Source organism: Hippocampus comes, unplaced genomic scaffold (assembly GCF_001891065.2).
Source record: "Hippocampus comes isolate QL1 unplaced genomic scaffold, H_comes_QL1_v1.1 scaffold136, whole genome shotgun sequence".
NCBI lineage: Eukaryota > Metazoa > Chordata > Actinopteri > Syngnathiformes > Syngnathidae > Hippocampus > Hippocampus comes.
Window position 1 is genome coordinate 1,154,594 of NW_017805840.1, and position 16,621 is coordinate 1,171,214.

Genomic DNA, 16,621 nt, shown 5'->3' on the forward strand with positions numbered 1-16,621 from the left:
AGCGATCGGCCGCCGATCGTGATCGCCCCGATTATCCGAGGAAAAGTGTGATCAGCATATGTCGATCAATGCCTTTCATTGCTGACCACAAAAACCGATCATGTACTTTGCAGACTGCCGCCAACTAGAGAGCGGCCTATGTGCAGTGTAGTGTAACTGAATCATAAGATATCTTGTTGCGTTTTCTGCACGATCACTTTGAAATGATCTCCTGTTTTTGGATAATGAAGGGATGGACATTTGGAAAGAATGTTTTTTTTTTTTTAATAGATTAATAAATAAATGAAAAAAAATGATCGATTAATCAATAATCATAATAATAATCGTTTAACTAATGTACAGTTACTCCAAGTATCGGTATGGACCGATCTCACTCGTGGATAATTGGTATCAGCAGCGTAAAACCCTGATCAGAACACCACTATTACGTCGACGCTGTCAGCAACAAGACAATGATGATGGCAGGAAGTAGACTGTAAAAACATCAGTAGGCAGACTCTTAACATCAATAAGTCGATCTCCGTAACACCGGTCAAAGCATGATAACAACATCAGTTGCAGGACATTAATGACATTCATTACTAGACTGTAAAAACGGCAGCAAGCAGTCCGTTATATCAGTCATTAGACTGTGACAACACCAATCAGTAGACAGTGACGACATCGGTAAGAAGACTGTGACATTAATCAGGACTTCATTATGACTCCAGTAAGTAGTCAAAGACGACATCATTGAGTAGACTGTTATGACAGCCAGTAAGAAGACTGTGATGACAATCGCAAGTCTACTGTGACCACGCCAGTTTGTCGACAATGATAACAGCAGTCACTAGACTGTGACAACACCAGTCAGAAGATTGTGGCGACACCAGTAAGTAGACAGTGATGACATCAGTAAAAAGACTCTGACATCATTAAGGAGGCGATGACGACACCAATGAGTAGACTGTGACAACACCAGTAAGTAGACAGTGACACCAGTGAGAATACCGTGACATCAATAAGTAGAGCTATATGACACCAGAAAGTACAACGTGACGACACCTTCATCTATCCATTTTCTAATCCGCTGAGGGTCACGGGCATGCTGCAGCCGACCGCAGCGGTCTTCGGGCAGTAGGCGGAGGACACCCTGAACTTGTTGCCAGCCAACCGCAGGGCACACACAAACGAACAACCATTGGCGCTCACACTCACACCTTGGGACAATTTAGTGTTCCATTAACCTGCCATGCATGTTTTTGTGGGAGGAAACCCGAGTACCCGGAGAAAACCCGCGCAGGCATGGGGAAAACATGCAAACTCCACACAAGAAGGCCGGAGCCGAAATTGCACCTCTGCACTGTGAGGCCGATGTGCTAACTATCAATAGATTTTGCTAACACCAGTTGATAGACAAGTCCGACACCACCGGCCAGATTATAACTTTTTCATCATCGCATGATTGGCGAGAAGAAATCACAGACAGGGGCGGCCCGGTGGTCTGGATGGAAATCACAGATAGGTTTGCTGCCATCGTAAGTGAGCCATTTTATAACCGCATTTGATCGCCCTTCAAATCGTTTTTGTCCAAAATGACAAAATAGTTATTGCATGTGTAGTGGCTGGTCTCTTAGTAGAGAAAAAAATCTGATCACAATAGTTTCCACTTGCCCAGAGGAGAAATGTATGTCTTTTACATCACCTAACTCTACGATGTACACTAATTAAAGCTCGCGCATATTACACACAAGGGTGCTATCAGTGCTTTGTGTTTACCAGGCGCGTCGTATGGATCATAGCTAGAGTTGTGGATCGGACAGCAAAAAGATGAAGCACACCTCTGGGACACGCACACGCTGGAACACGTGCACACTTTTGAGCGCTTGCGGTCCTTAGCGGGTATTGAACTGGTCCCGCGCACATTTTTTTATGACCTCCATCTCTGCACGCGCGTGGACTTTGTGTGTCATCGGAAAAGTCGTCAGATGATGTTCTAATTTCATAGTGCTCATCAGGCGCTGCGTTACCCTTTAGTGGTTTCGCCAACTAATGAGATTCGTTAGAACAGCTGTGTCGTTGATTAGTCAAGCTTCTCGTGGTATGTCCGTGTTTGGTTTTCATTTTTGAGTTTTGGCCCCGTGTTTTTAATTTAAGTGCCGCTGATTTATACATGCCTAAATTGCATTTTCGGATTTTTTGTAACCAGTGCGTGAGTCGCACGAGGAAGCTGACTCAGAACACGAACGCCTTCTTTTGTTTCATTTTCAACTCGCAGGTGAGGTCACGCACACCCGACTTGTGTGTGTGTGTGTGTGTGTGTGTGAGGGAGAAGTTTGCGGATGACCTCGTGATATTACACGTTTATTTTGTGTTCTAGAAAAAAAAAAGAAAAAGCCTAGGGAGTGCAAGAGGCGAGTTCACAGCAGGCTGAAAGTGCAGCGTGTGAAGAAGGAACAGCCCTGAGAGGGGAAAACAGCCCAAAACACATGGGTCAGGACCCATGCGCACTCACACACACTCGCACTGATTTACACGCACATGCACACAGCAGATCTCAGTGGGAATATACGTGACAGATTTTGTCTGACAGCAATGTCCTCTCGCCCTCCTTTTTCCTTGACTCCCGCGTTTGTGTGTGTACGTGTGTGTGTGTGTGTGTGTGTGTGTGTGTGTGCGTGCGTGTGTGTGTGTGTGTGTGTGTGTGTGTGTGTGTGTGTGTGTCAGTGTTGTGTTGTGTTGCATAACCTCAGTGTTAGCATCTGCTAATTGTGTGAATATCCACTTTTTTTTTCACGTTCTCCAAATTCCCACTTTCCCACAATGTCTTGAGAAATGAAAGAGAAATTTTACCAAGCAAGCAATTCATGAGCAATTTCAGCAGCAATTGCATTCTCGAGCACCACGACAAGAGACAATTTAAAAACAAGCGATAGTCCACCTCCTGCAGTTGTCACAGCCATCCCGTGTCATTCAGCCGGTCGCTATGAGCATCTGTGGACATGTTATAAAGTCTGCGTTTGCGACCTAATGTGTGCTTAAACGAGCGGCGACAGCTCTTAAGTGCTACAGCATAACCTAGAGGGCCCGATTGTCACCATGGCCACCATCGCTTTGACCTTAATTACTATTGTGTTGTCAAGCAGTTACCCACTATTTGTCTTTTGTTGGTTGAACAAAACTGCATTCAATTTATCCAACATTTGACACTGTATTAGGCGAAGCTACATAGTTAGCTTACTAATTTCCATGCTAGCAGCTAAACGATAATACTTGTTACAGGTTTTTGCTTTGATTGTTAGCTAATGTTAGCCAAATGTCTCACATTAGCCCCTACCCAGATACACATAGCAAGCTAGATAAATTGATGATTTTAACTTTGTTGCTACCCATTTGTTGTATTTTTTTAAGAATAACACCACAAAATGAAGTTTATATAAATATGAAATGAAACTCCAAAGTTTCGTTATTTGGTTACCTCAGACAACGTTAGCTTTTTAACTGCTATGGCAGCCGCTGACCACAACTAAAAATAAAAGTGACATTCATTCACTCTGTTATCAAGATGTTACCCAATACTTGTCGTTTGTTATTTAGAAACAGCGGTATTACGTTAATATAACTTTAGGTTTAGGTTTTCTTTGATGTCGTCACATAAAGCAAAGCTTTCGAACTGCCTTGCGAGTGACTTGATAATTTTCTTAAAATGTTTCCAAATGTGTTTGCCTTGGCTGTTGCAGTTCACAGTCCTCACCAATCTAACCACTAGCTGTATTTGTTTTGGTCATGTTAAAATGCACTTGAGTAATACTTGTCAGTTTTCACGATATGACAATTTATCGAAATTAATCACTATTGGATATATAAGATTGTTAGTTCAACACAACAAAAAAGTTATTCTTATGTGAAAGTTTTGCTTGCAGTCCTCACAGAATGCTTCCTCATTAACAGGCGTGCGACTCGCCAATTATTTTTCATCCCATTAAAATGCTTTAAATTTGTCCCTTGAGTAATAGGTGTTTTGTCCGTTTCGCATTACACGATAACGTCCCAAATTTAGCTGTGTGCATTTTTAGCGTTGATAGCCTTATTCAATCGCAAGCTGATGTTAGCTCATTCGTGCAGTGGATTGATACCACAGTGTTTTTTTTACGTGTTAAAAACGTATATGTGTTGTTTGTGCAGAGGAGAAGCAGCAGCAGAAGGAAGAGGAGATTGCAGAGGAAGAAGAGGCTCTGACGGGGAAGGACGAGGAGGAGAGGCGCATCGCCGAGATGGGGCGCCCCATGCTGGGAGATCACGTCAAACTGGAGGTGGTCATTGAGGAATCCTATGAGTTCAAGGTAAGGCTGACAAAGTCATGTCACTATGGACCTGCGTCTTATTTGCGGAATATTTATCAAGTTCTCTCAAATGGTGGTCTCCGCTGTAATTTACACCATGCGCCAATGAACCAGCGACTGCCATCGCTCACCTAAAGAAAAAATTCATTTTTTGTCTCTTCTTGAAACATATTTAAAATGTGTGTGTGTGGGGGGGATTATGCTTTTGTCAAGATTGATAGAAAATACAGAATTATGGCCATTTACAAAAGTGAAACACTATGATGCAGTCAAGTGTATTTGTTTGGCAAAAGAGCCCGAAGCTATCCAAAAAAAAAAGTCATTGCCATAGCAACAATCAACAATGACGCTGATGCACTGCATGACATGTAAATGCACCTGCCAAATAGTGCACCCACACATCCACCATGAATCAAAGGGCACACAATTTGCCCTATCATCATACCACACCGCCTACATCTATCTATTACTGCCACTAACAGGACGGGAGTGGAACTGCATAACTTAATTTGATTGACATTTCTTTCTGGATTGCCACTAAACAGAAGCTCCTAAAAGGGAGGCAAAATCCTGGCCATTTTGTGTCTTCTAATCTGTGCTTTCAATAGTCCGACAGACACATACGCGCATCCGTGCTAATTAAGCGAGCAGCGGGACCGTTATCGCCCTTCTTACTTTGCACTTCAGAGGGAGAACCAGGTTGCTAATTTTGTTGAAATGATCTTCGAGGGGGGAAGATAAAGCCTTGCGCGCGCGCACACACACACACACACACACACACACACACACACACACACACATGCTGTTATAATGACATAAATTATATTGCACCAAAGTCCAATAAAAAAGACACACATGAATTTACAGGAAACTTTTGGGCTCTGCTGCAATTTATAGTAGAAAAGGCATAAGGACAAGAAGCGGTGGGATAAATTCATTCAGGAACAACACTTTAAAGATTTCAGATGCGATTATGTATCCACAAGGTAGGACCTGTAAGGTAAATTAGTGTTATTTTCATCGCATAGTGTTATTATTATTATTTTTTTTTTTAACAACCTAATTCTTTCCATCTTTGCCAGAACACAGTGGACAAGCTTATCAAGAAGACCAATCTGGCTCTACTGGTGGGGACTAACAGCTGGAGGGACCAGTTCATAGAGGCCATCACAGTGAGCGCCGGTAAGACTCGCTATACACATACATCCGAATGTACATGTGTATTCATGCCGAGCCATTACACAGATGATTGTCAAGGACGTATTAAGCGGCTGTTGATTGGTAGACTGTCTTTTCATAGGGCTCCATAAATGTTGAAAGCAAGCGCTTGGAATAAGGTTGATGTTGGCACATGTATGTAAAGGTCAGGCCATCTGTCGACTTTTGAGAGGTGCCACTTCCTCAAGTGTGATTAGGATGTTGTTGCCAGGCAACCAGTGCAAAATTCAAAGAACCGTGGCCAAGAAATCATCTAATGTGATGATTATTGCGCCTTGGGGCTGCTTCTGGTGCATTTACATATAATTGAAGGGTTTATGTACTTCCAGATGAAACTTTTTGAAGTGATTGCATTCGCACAAAAGCTTCAACGTTGCTTGTGCTCCTTCTTTTGTTGTATTCGCTGACATGCAATAAGCAGCAGGGTTATTAAAATCTCAATAGATGGACAGATTTTCACATTGACGTCATAAAAGTCTTACTCACTTGAAAGAAGTTTCACAATTTTATGCAAGGGTTTAGTTTTACCCTTTACTTTTATGAATCACATGACAAAAAATGTATGTTGAAATAGTTATTTAACACAAAAAAAGCACAAAGCATAATGGTTGGTTAGTTAGTTAGCTAGCTAGCTAGTTATTAATGAATTAGTTAAGTTCCACATATGCTACTTCTCCACAAACATTAACAAAGATTTGTTTGTTTGGACGTTACAGTCCATTTGAATCGGGCCAAGGAACGGTGTTGAAAAAAGTTCACACATTTTTATGATGGCGCTAACGATGGACAGTGACCCACAAGACCCAGCAGTGAGAGACTGGGTTCTTTTTCTTTTTTTGGGGGTGGGGGGGGGTGGAATTTTTGCTGTGACAGAACTCTTTGCCAACAAGATCCAACAAATGGACCTACGGCAATGGGGAATTACTGCTACCTACAGGACTGAATTGTTATCTGAGACGTGTAGGATTTTTGGTCCTTATCTGAGGTCTCCTCTCTTAAATCCACATGAAAGTGACACCTTATTGCTTCTTCGGGCCTTTCAGACCTAAAGCTGATTGGCTTTTAAATTGTTGTTGAGGTTCGGTGACTTTCTCCCTTCCTGTGGCTTCCACACCTCATTAGTTGCTTTAAGTGCGAGGTGGGAGGTTAATTACCTTTTCTGGTCAGTTAAAGTATGTCAAACCCAACCATGGCATCACGGCCCGGCCGGGTCAGGGCCGTTATCTCTGAGGTTGCATCTGGTAATTGATTGAAGATGTTGTGTAATGGCCGAGTAGATTGAGATGATCTGCAGATCACCTGTAGATGAATGAGAAGAAGAGAGGCGTTCCGCAGGGATGTGTTCTTCGACCTCTCATTTGTTCAAATGCTGCGCGACTTAGAATGACTCATTGGTTTTCCTGCATTACACGAAAAAGAAATAAGAGTTTCCAGAATGGTTTTGCTTTTTATAGAACCCCAATTTAAAGAAAAAATAATGTTGCCATAAAAATGTTCTTTAGTTAACTATTAACATATTGTTATGTGTCACATCACAATACAGGACTGATAAATTAATCATCAATACAAGCCGCCGCGTGACCTTTTTTTTTTTTTTTGTCTTGAGTGTGCTTCGGACCGCCATTAAATGGCGGCAACAAAATTCACAACGGACGTCTCGAATCAATTAAATGAGTGAACATCACAAATATTCATACAAAGGAAGTGTTGAAGGATTTTGGTATCATTCAGCCTTCCCACCCAATCATACAAATGCTGCCACAAACACCACACGGTTGCTCCAACATTGTTTTTTTTAATTCATCTTACATTTTACAAACATGTCGTGATGCGTGACATCATTAGTTTTTGTGACATGATTGAGTGACTGCTCTTACTGATGAATAGCTGCTTTGTTTACTAGAAACAATCAGATTAATGGTACCTTGCTATCTGGGGATTGTGTGTGTGTGTGTGTGTGTGTGTGTGTGTGTGTGTGTGTGTGTCTCTGCAGGTAGATGACAGCATATCTGACAGGAGTGGCGTCACATGAATATAAACATGAGCATGTCAGCACAAATCAGACACAGACACACACACACACACACACACACACACACACACACACACAAACAGGGCTTCTGTCATACAGTTGCAGCCAGTGTTTGTGCTTCAAATTGGAGCTGCCAAACCATCTCGGAAAAAACAATCAGAATTTCAGATTAGCAGATGCTGAATATAATCTCAAGGGATTACACACATGAAAAAAAAAAGTTTGAAAAGTAGTGTGAGATGCACTTAAAAAGTGGATTTGATGGACTATGACGGCTTTTTGCAATTGAGTTGAATCATGAATGGGATCATGAATGCCACCAATGTTATTGGGAGGTCCAAGGTTGACCCGCGTTTGATGTTGAATGGAAGGCGTGATGCATGTGTGTTGGTTTGTTTTCAAAGAAACTCAAACACGTTCAAATAATCACATGAAAATCCATCCATCCGTTCTCCACCGAATGCGAAAATGCATTTTAAACAGCACGTAAAAGTGTAACTATTTTAAAAAGAATAATTATTGATATCATTATATAATTTATGCAAATTATTGTTTTATACAATTCTAATACATTATTCCTGTTTAGAAAAACATTTGCAAGTAAACGTAAAGTAAAATAAAAACAGAGTATATTTAGGAAACTGCGCTGTGATTTAAGATCACACCTTGAAGTCAACCTTTGTAATGCATTGTAGCCAATCAGAGCATGTTCGCTCTATTTTAGTGCTTCCCAGTGGATGGACGCACCCTTATAATTAACACACAGAGGTACTGGGGGGGCGCTGACCTTCTACTCGCCGTCCCATTTATACTTAATGAGAGGATTAGCCGCCGTGTGCTGACCCCTTGAAAATGGAAACATTTATTTTTAGCCACATAAAAGTCTGAATGATTTTGCTGTCTAAAGAGAAGGAACAATGCAGGCGTAGGCGGAGGAAGTTACGCTATGTCGCAACTTCTCAGGGCAGCATTTGTCTGATCAAATATAAATGATGAGTGTGGAAATCCAGGCTTACTGCTGTGTGGCTTGTCGGCCAATTGAAAATATAGATTTTAAAATGACTTTTTTTTTTTCATTTAAAAGTTCAAAGGCCTTTCTTTCTAAAATTAATTTTGTTTATTTTTATTTTATGTTTTGATTGCCAGTGCATTTGCATAATTATTGTTGCCGTTATCATGAATCAATTTGTTTTTTTTACCGGCTTTTGTAAATACATTTGTTTTATTTCTATATAGTGTATTTTTGTGTTTTTTTTTTTATTTTACAAATTTTAATTTTAAGTATTTAAATATTTTGTGCAATTGTATTATTATTTTAATATTTGAATCGAAAAACCTATTAAATATTATTGTATTTGTATTTTAATATTTTTAGCATTTTTGCATTTTATTTTTATAATTGTAATTTTAAAGTTGATTTAGGTTTTTTTTCTTTTTTACTTTAATTGCATTTTTTATTCCATCTAATTAAATCTTAAATACTTGCCAACATCATTTATACTGTAATTGATTTTCTTGAAATGAAAACAACATTTTAAACAATATTTCTTTCCTTCTACTCTTCTCTGTCCCGTTCTCGGGGCATCCAGGCGAGGATGACGACGACGACGAGTGCGGCGAGGAGAAGCTGCCGTCATGCTTCGACTACGTCATGCACTTTCTCACCGTTTTCTGGAAGGTCCTGTTCGCCTTCGTGCCGCCCACCGAGTACTGGAACGGCTGGGCCTGCTTCGTCGTGTCCATCTGCATGATCGGGCTGCTCACCGCCATCATCGGTACGATGCCGCACCACAAATCTGTGTGTGTGTGCACTTGCGTGTATTCTAAAAGTTACACTTTCACATGAATGTGCGCTTACAGGTGACCTGGCGTCTCATTTTGGCTGCACTGTGGGCCTGAAGGACTCGGTCACAGCGGTGGTGTTTGTCGCATTGGGAACGTCGGTACCAGGTGAGCTCATCAAGACTACAGTGACTGATGCCATTCGTTAGCATGTCTCAATGGTGTTTTCCATTGTGTGTTAGCATCCAGCTAGCAGACTTTATGGCAAAGTTGTGTGGTTGTTTTGAACACACAACATGGCGATATACAGATTAAAGCCTCTGAGGAGAATTGTTCACTATTTGCAAAGCTTGTTGTGAAGTGGACCAACAACGGCTCATGCCGCAATATAGTTTATTGGTACACGAGCCATTGTTTGGCCGAGTACAACTGACACATTACCTTCACAAAATTTTAAAGATATTTGATTATAGTTTAACAGCAAATAGTTCAACCGAACCATAAAATTCAATCCAAAAAAAAGTCGCCTAGCATAATGCTAACATAATGCAATGTGCTACAAAGGGGCTAACGGGAATTAGCATAGATATGACAGTCAACATGAAACAGGAACACATACAGTACTAAAACGAACATAATCAAAAAAAAAATGACTTACTGAAGCTTCTTTGGGGAGCTTCCTGATCCCCCCTTCTTCTTGTCCTTCATTTTGCTACATCTTTTCGGTAAAGCTCAGTGTTGAGGTACAACGTGATTAGACTCTGAAGGTGCACAAATCTAAATTTAGATTTACCTATATCTTGCAAAAAAAAAAAAAACGTCCAATTAAAAATCTGCGATGGAGGAGGATAAAGTGGGCGTTCGGTCTTTTTTTACGATTGAATATTTTTCCCATTCCGGCTGTCACAAGGCCTTTATGAGCAGAAAACGCCCCCAGGGTCTCTCTTTTATGAGATTTGTGTCGTATTGCATAACATTTGCAGTTCAGCGCGGCCATTTTGTGTAAGAGATTCATTCCTTCCATTTCCTTTCGGCACATTTTTAAATGGGAATTTAAAAAAAACAAAAAAGGCAGGGGTGTGCTGCAATGATGCCGCAGTCTCAACCGAACCATAAAATTCAATCCAAAAAAAGGTCGCCTAGCATAATGCTAACATAATGCAATGCGCTACAAAGGGGCTAACGGGAATTAGCATAGATATTACAGTCAACATGAAACAGGAACACATACAGTACAAAAAAAGAACATAATAAAAAAATGACTTACTGACGCTTATTTGGGGAGCTTCCTGATTCCCCCCTTCTTCTTGTCCTTCATTTTGCTACATCTTTTCGGTAAAGCTCAGTGTTGAGGTACAACGTGATTAGACTCTGAAGGTGCACAAATCTAAATTTAGATTTACCTATATCTTGCAAAAAAAAAAAAAACGTCCAATTAAAAATCTGCGATGGAGGAGGATAAAGTGGGCGTTCGGTCTTTTTTTACGATTGAATATTTTTCCCATTCCGGCTTTCACAAGGCCTTTATGAGCAGAAAACGCCCCCAGGGTCTCTCTTTTATGAGATTTGTGTCGTATTGCATAACATTTGCAGTTCAGCGCGGCCATTTTGTGTAAGAGATTCATTCCTTCCATTTCCTTTCGGCACATTTTTAAATGGGAATTAAAAAAAAAAAGGCAGGGGTGTGCTGCAATGATGCCGCAGTAAACGATTTATTATGAAAGCAGCCTCTTAAAAACAATCAGTCGCTTGGGGGGGGCAGGATGAAGTAGAGAGGCTGGGGTTGAAGCTGCGCAGTTATGTGACCATGAAAGGAACAAAACGACACTAAATATGGAAATACATGTTTGTTTTTGGAGTTCAATAAATCCATTGAATCGTTTTTTTCAATCACTCAGTCGTACGTCATTGTTACTTCTTGAAGAAATGAAAACTTCTACTGTGCGCAATAAATTTCATCCAAGCTGCTTTGCTGTTTAAATGGGGAGCGGTGGGAATTAAAACAGGAAGTAAAAGTACGAACAACGAGGATTTAAAACCTGCATTAATCCACCAGGATTGTACCTTTGGGTACTCATCAATGCAGGATTCGAGCTAAGGTAAGCCGTTTTAAGATAAAAAGAATAATTCGTTATTGGTCGACATTTATTGATACCTTTCACGCAAAAGAGGCTGTTTTCCTGACATTCCTACTTGTGCCAAAGCCAAGGAAGTTTGCTGGTCGATATCAACCCCCCCACCCCCACCCCCACCCCTCTGTATTGTTACCTGTGGACAAACAAATGTGAGGCCGTGATTACGCACCGACGCCACTGCTGTGTGTTATTAACATGCGGCTATTTGTCATGTCAGGATCAAACGGACTTACAAAGCATTAACATGATGCATGAGACACACACACACGCGCAGTGTGATGCACAAACTGGAGGCAAAGCAAGCAGTCCTCACCATTTAGCCTTATTAGCGCACACACAGTTTCCACAAAACAGACCTGCCGCGGTTGCCGTGACGATTAACCTCGTTTATCACCGTTATCCCCCCCCTTCTCTCTCTCACACACACACACACACACACACACACACACACATGCACACACTCACAGAAAGCAATATACTGCTTGCAAGGAAGTTAAAAACGAGTGGTTGTAAACACCTGGGCTGCATCGCTTCACTGCCAAGTAAAACTCATTCGAACAGCAGGAAGTGTCGACTGCATACGCATTGTCGACTTTATGCTATGCTTAGCAACATATCCAATCATTTCTAGCCGGCACGGCGTCGATTGGAAGTGAAGCGTGGCTGGCAGAGTCCATTACGTTCATTCACTTTGACCTTTTCATGTTGCGACGAAAGAAAAAAATGCTTTGGGACACTCAAGACATTCATGAACATTTTTTTTTTAGTTTCAGACGTTCACATCCCGAGATGACGCAAATGAAGCTTGCCATGAGTCTAAAGCTCCCGGGAACCTCAAATCAGCTAAATTAGCCACTCTCGTTTGTGCTATTGGACAAAGCAAAGTATAAATGGGGGCGAGGTACACAAAAAGTGAGAACTACAGCCCCAAACAAACTAATTAGAGTTCTGTAACAGAAATTGAAGGAACTTGTTGAAGAAACTCTCCGTAATCGTCCTCCTGAGGTCAAGGCAAGGAGGGGAGAAGGAAATGAAGGAAACTTAAGCAGATTGTCGCTAGCGGGGCGTCATTCCCTCATGGCAGCTTCTGCCTGGGAGGTGGAGGCTCGATTGAGAGCCGGGCAGCGAGCTTGCTACAGAGAAAACACGCTCGCCGCTGAACATTGCTGCAAAAAAATGTGATGGGATGCGACGTGCGGGCAGGACTTTGAAGAAAGCGCCGCCTCAAAATGGAGGCAGGTGGTGTGAACACACACGCGCACACACACGGGAGAGAGCAGAAGGTCCTTGAAGTTTTATGGCGAGTTAGATTTATCTTTGCAGTCCTTTTTTCTTTGGCTCATTGCCTTTCAACCCGTCTGCACCGCCGTCTCCTTTGGGTGTTCCCATCATCCTCTTTTTTTTTTTTTTTTCCTTCTCACCATCACCCGTTTTGGCTGACGTTTCAAGGCCGGCATCACTTCTTCTTTGCCCTCTTCTACTCCCTGATAGCCCTCATTTGCGTACTTGTGAAAGAGTCATTAATGAAGAGGAGGTGCTGACCTGTGACTGCCCGCTTGCTCTTTGGACTCTCAGAAATGTTTTGGAGCGCAACTTTTTCTCAGGGAAAGTGTCGAGACAGTTTGCGGAGTCATTGTGGTGGGCGGTTAAGCTAAGCAATTGTTGGACGCTTTTTGGGGGAATAAATGCGAATGAACGGGGGTCGACTGCCGGTATTTAGGGAATGTGTTACTATTGAAAAAAAAGTAATAATGTCATAAAAATGTTTACTTTCATTGAAATATTCATTCATTCATTTTCTGATCCGCTTTATCCTCACAAGGGTCGCGGGGCGTGCTGGAGCCTATCCCAGCCGTCTTCGGGCAGTCGGGGGCGGGGACACCCTGAACCGGTTGCCAGCCAATCGCAGGGCACACAGAGACGAACAACCATCCGCGCCCACACTTACACCTCAATTTAGAGTGTTCAACCAGCCCGCCATTCATGTTTTTGAAATGTGGGAGGAAACCGGAGTACCCGGAGAAAACCCACGCAGGCACGGGGAGAACATGCAAACTCCACACAGGAATATTCTTTATTTTTTTGTTATTCATGAGGGAATATTGGGTAGAAACCGGTGATAAGCTACCTATGGCATATTTACAAGGTTTTTTCTGAGTTTTCTGAAGATTAATTTGCACTGTCCCATTAGAATAAAGCAATAAACGGAAGAAAAAAAAACGATCTTGGCGTTTGACACATTGTGTGTGTTTTCTTCACAGACACCTTTGCCAGCAAAGTGGCGGCCATCCAGGATCAGTACGCCGACGCCTCCATTGGCAACGTGACAGGCTCTAATGCTGTCAATGTTTTCCTGGGCATTGGGGTGAGTACCTCGAGGATCAGAATCATCTTCAAACTATGTTAAAAACACAAAGAATTTGATGGAGAGACAGAGAGAAAGAGCGAAAACAAACTGCAGGGAAGGTCAGAAGGGGATACATTGTGTGAGCTAGGTAAAGCCTCGGACAGGGTACCCGCAGAGGAACTGCGATACTGCACGGAAGGGAGTCTGGAGTGGCAGGGAAGTATGTTAGAAAAGTCCAGGGCATGTATGAGGGTAGCGGGAAAGTGGTGAGGTGTGACAGAGGAGTTGAAAGGCGGAGGTGAGAATGCATCAGGGATCCGCTCTAAGACCCCTTCCTCTTTGCAATAATGATGATAGGCTGACAGATGAGGTTAAACCGGAACCCCCGTTGACCGCGATGTTTGCAGATGACATTGTGATCCGCCGCGAAAGCAGGGAGCAGTCGGAAGATTTGTAAAAGGGCTGGAAAGGAGAGGAATGAGAATTAGGAAGATATATGTGTCTAAATGAATGCGGTAGAGGAGGAGGAAGAGAGAGGCTACAGGGAGACGGGAGAGTGAAGGTGGAGGACTTTAAATACTTGAGGTCAACAGACCGGAGCGATGGGGAGTGTGGTAAGGAGGTGAAGAAACCGATCCGAGCTGGTTGGAACTGGTGGCAGGAAAGTGTCAGGGCTGTTACGTGATAGCAGAGTCTCTGCTTGGATGAAGCGAAAAGTTGATAAGACAGTGGTGAGGCCGGTCATGATGTACGGATTAGAGACAGCGGCTCGGAAGAAACAAACAGGATGTTGGAGGTGGCAGAAATGAAGATTTTCTTTACGAGTGACCGATACTCGGATCGGATAAGAAATTAGCGCATCAGAGAGACAGCCGAGGATAGATGTTTTGGGGAAAACGTTAGCGAGAGCCGACTTAGATGGTTTGGACACGTTCAGAGGAGACATCGTGAGTAGATTTGGTAGAAGGGTGAGGATGGAGCTGCCAGGACAGAGCGCAAGAGGAAGGCAATGTTCATGGATGTCGAGAGGGAAGACATGAGGGCAGTTGGTGTTCGGAAAGGAGGATGCAGAAGTTGCAAAATGATGACACGCTGTGGCAACCCCTATTCGGACAAGCCAGAAAAGAAAGCCGATGATTGTTTTCATTTACTTTTCGCTAAGCCACCGAGTGGATTTTTGCATCCGAGACTCGCCTTAAATTATCGCAAAAATGCGAATTAGAGTGCCACAGTAATGTAGACAATTAAAACCACGTACATTGAAGGTAAATTCAACACAAGGTTTAGCTTCAGCGGAGTTGTAGCCAGTGAGTGGTAATGTGGGACATAAAATTTGATCTCGCGCAGGGCCCGTAAAACCATCACATCAGGACCTGCTACGCTTCAATGTGGCAAAACTACCATCCATGTTCATTTGCCATAACTGAACAAAATACAGCAGAATGTGTCACAACATGAAAGGTTGAGAGGTCTCTTATTCGCGCCTTGCTTGCAATTTTTTTCCCATTTGGGCACCCAAGGCAATCACGGCTTATCACGTTCGCACATCCCCATTCCCTTGCATTGTTACACAACCAATCGGTTTGCTGCTGTAAAGGCAGCCTAAGGTTGTCAGTCCTTTTTTTTTTGTAAAGATCTTAACCTCGACTCAAGATCTGATCTGTTGCGGAACAGGTGGCCTGGTCCATCGCCGCCATCTACCACCAGAGCAACGGCGAACCCTTCCGGGTGGACCCGGGCAAGCTGGCCTTCTCCGTCACGCTCTTCACCATCTTTGCCTTCATCTGCGTCGCCATGCTGATGTACCGGCGGCGGCCCGAGATCGGCGGCGAGCTGGGCGGGCCGCGGACTGCCAAGGCCCTGACCACCATGCTCTTTGTCAGCCTTTGGCTCCTCTACATCCTCTTCTCCTCGCTGGAGGCCTACTGCCACATCCAGGGCTTCTAGGATGGTGAAATCTGGTCCAGGGGGGGTGGGGAGAGGGTGAAGTCAAGGTGACCCGTTCGGTCTATCAATCCCTCCCTTTTCGCAGAACGACTGACGAATGAATGGATGAAGGAGTGAAGGATGCGCCAAGTGCACCTCAAAACACGCGCAAAGGAAATGGGGACATGGAGTCACAGGAACTATCTGAATGCATTTCTTGACTTAACTTAAAACAATAGCCACTAAAAATAATGGTCTTAAATTTGCCGTACGTAGTTTGCACACTTGCTAGAGTTTTAAAGAGGTGCAACCCAGACTGATTTCGTTGTGTTAGTGAGTCCGTACATGATTGGACGATACTGACCACATGACCACAGGAAAGCCAGTATATATGTGTGTGTGTGTATACGTGTGTGTGCGTGCTTGTATATGCGTGTGTGTGTGTGTGTGTGTGTGTTTGTGGACATCACTGCTGCTTAGGGACTCAAGTACTGAGTAGTCACGTACTGTGAAAACAAACAAACAACCACAACAAAAACTCACCTCTGTTTTTGCCGCGTGAGACTGAAAATGCTTTTGTAAAGTATTCCATCCGTTTTGTTTGTTTTTTGTTTTTTCTATTGGCCTGTAGAAACGCTGAATGGTCATCCACGAGATGTAAATCAACTCGAGCTTTTTTTTTTTTTTTTTTTCCCGTCTCGTTGCGAATGTTTTTCCCGGTTGCGCTCTCCCGGACATCTTTTCTGTTGCTTTGTACTGTATGTAGGCGGATATGAAAACGCGTGCTTATACCTTTAAGAAGGCCTCGTCCGATCGGACAAAATGGCCAGCGTACCGTTTAAAACTGTTAAGAGTATTG

General features: G+C 42.8%; 1 protein-coding gene across 4 annotated transcripts in view; it reads left to right on the forward strand.

The window, feature by feature from the left end:
- The window catches only part of slc8a1b (solute carrier family 8 member 1b), a 94,550-nt gene that overhangs the window by 75,000 nt on the left and 2,929 nt on the right, over positions 1–16,621 (forward strand). For all 4 annotated transcript variants that reach the window (XM_019888127.1, XM_019888126.1, XM_019888125.1 and 1 more), the window contains 6 exons: positions 4,165–4,322; positions 5,405–5,504; positions 9,162–9,347; positions 9,433–9,522; positions 13,751–13,854; positions 15,511–16,621. The exon at positions 15,511–16,621 is cut by the window's right edge and continues 2,929 nt beyond it. In XM_019888127.1, the coding sequence (XP_019743686.1) occupies positions 4,165–4,322; positions 5,405–5,504; positions 9,162–9,347; positions 9,433–9,522; positions 13,751–13,854; positions 15,511–15,783 (911 nt within the window). In that variant the 3' untranslated portion in view covers positions 15,784–16,621. The remainder of the gene's footprint in view (positions 1–4,164; positions 4,323–5,404; positions 5,505–9,161; positions 9,348–9,432; positions 9,523–13,750; positions 13,855–15,510) is intronic.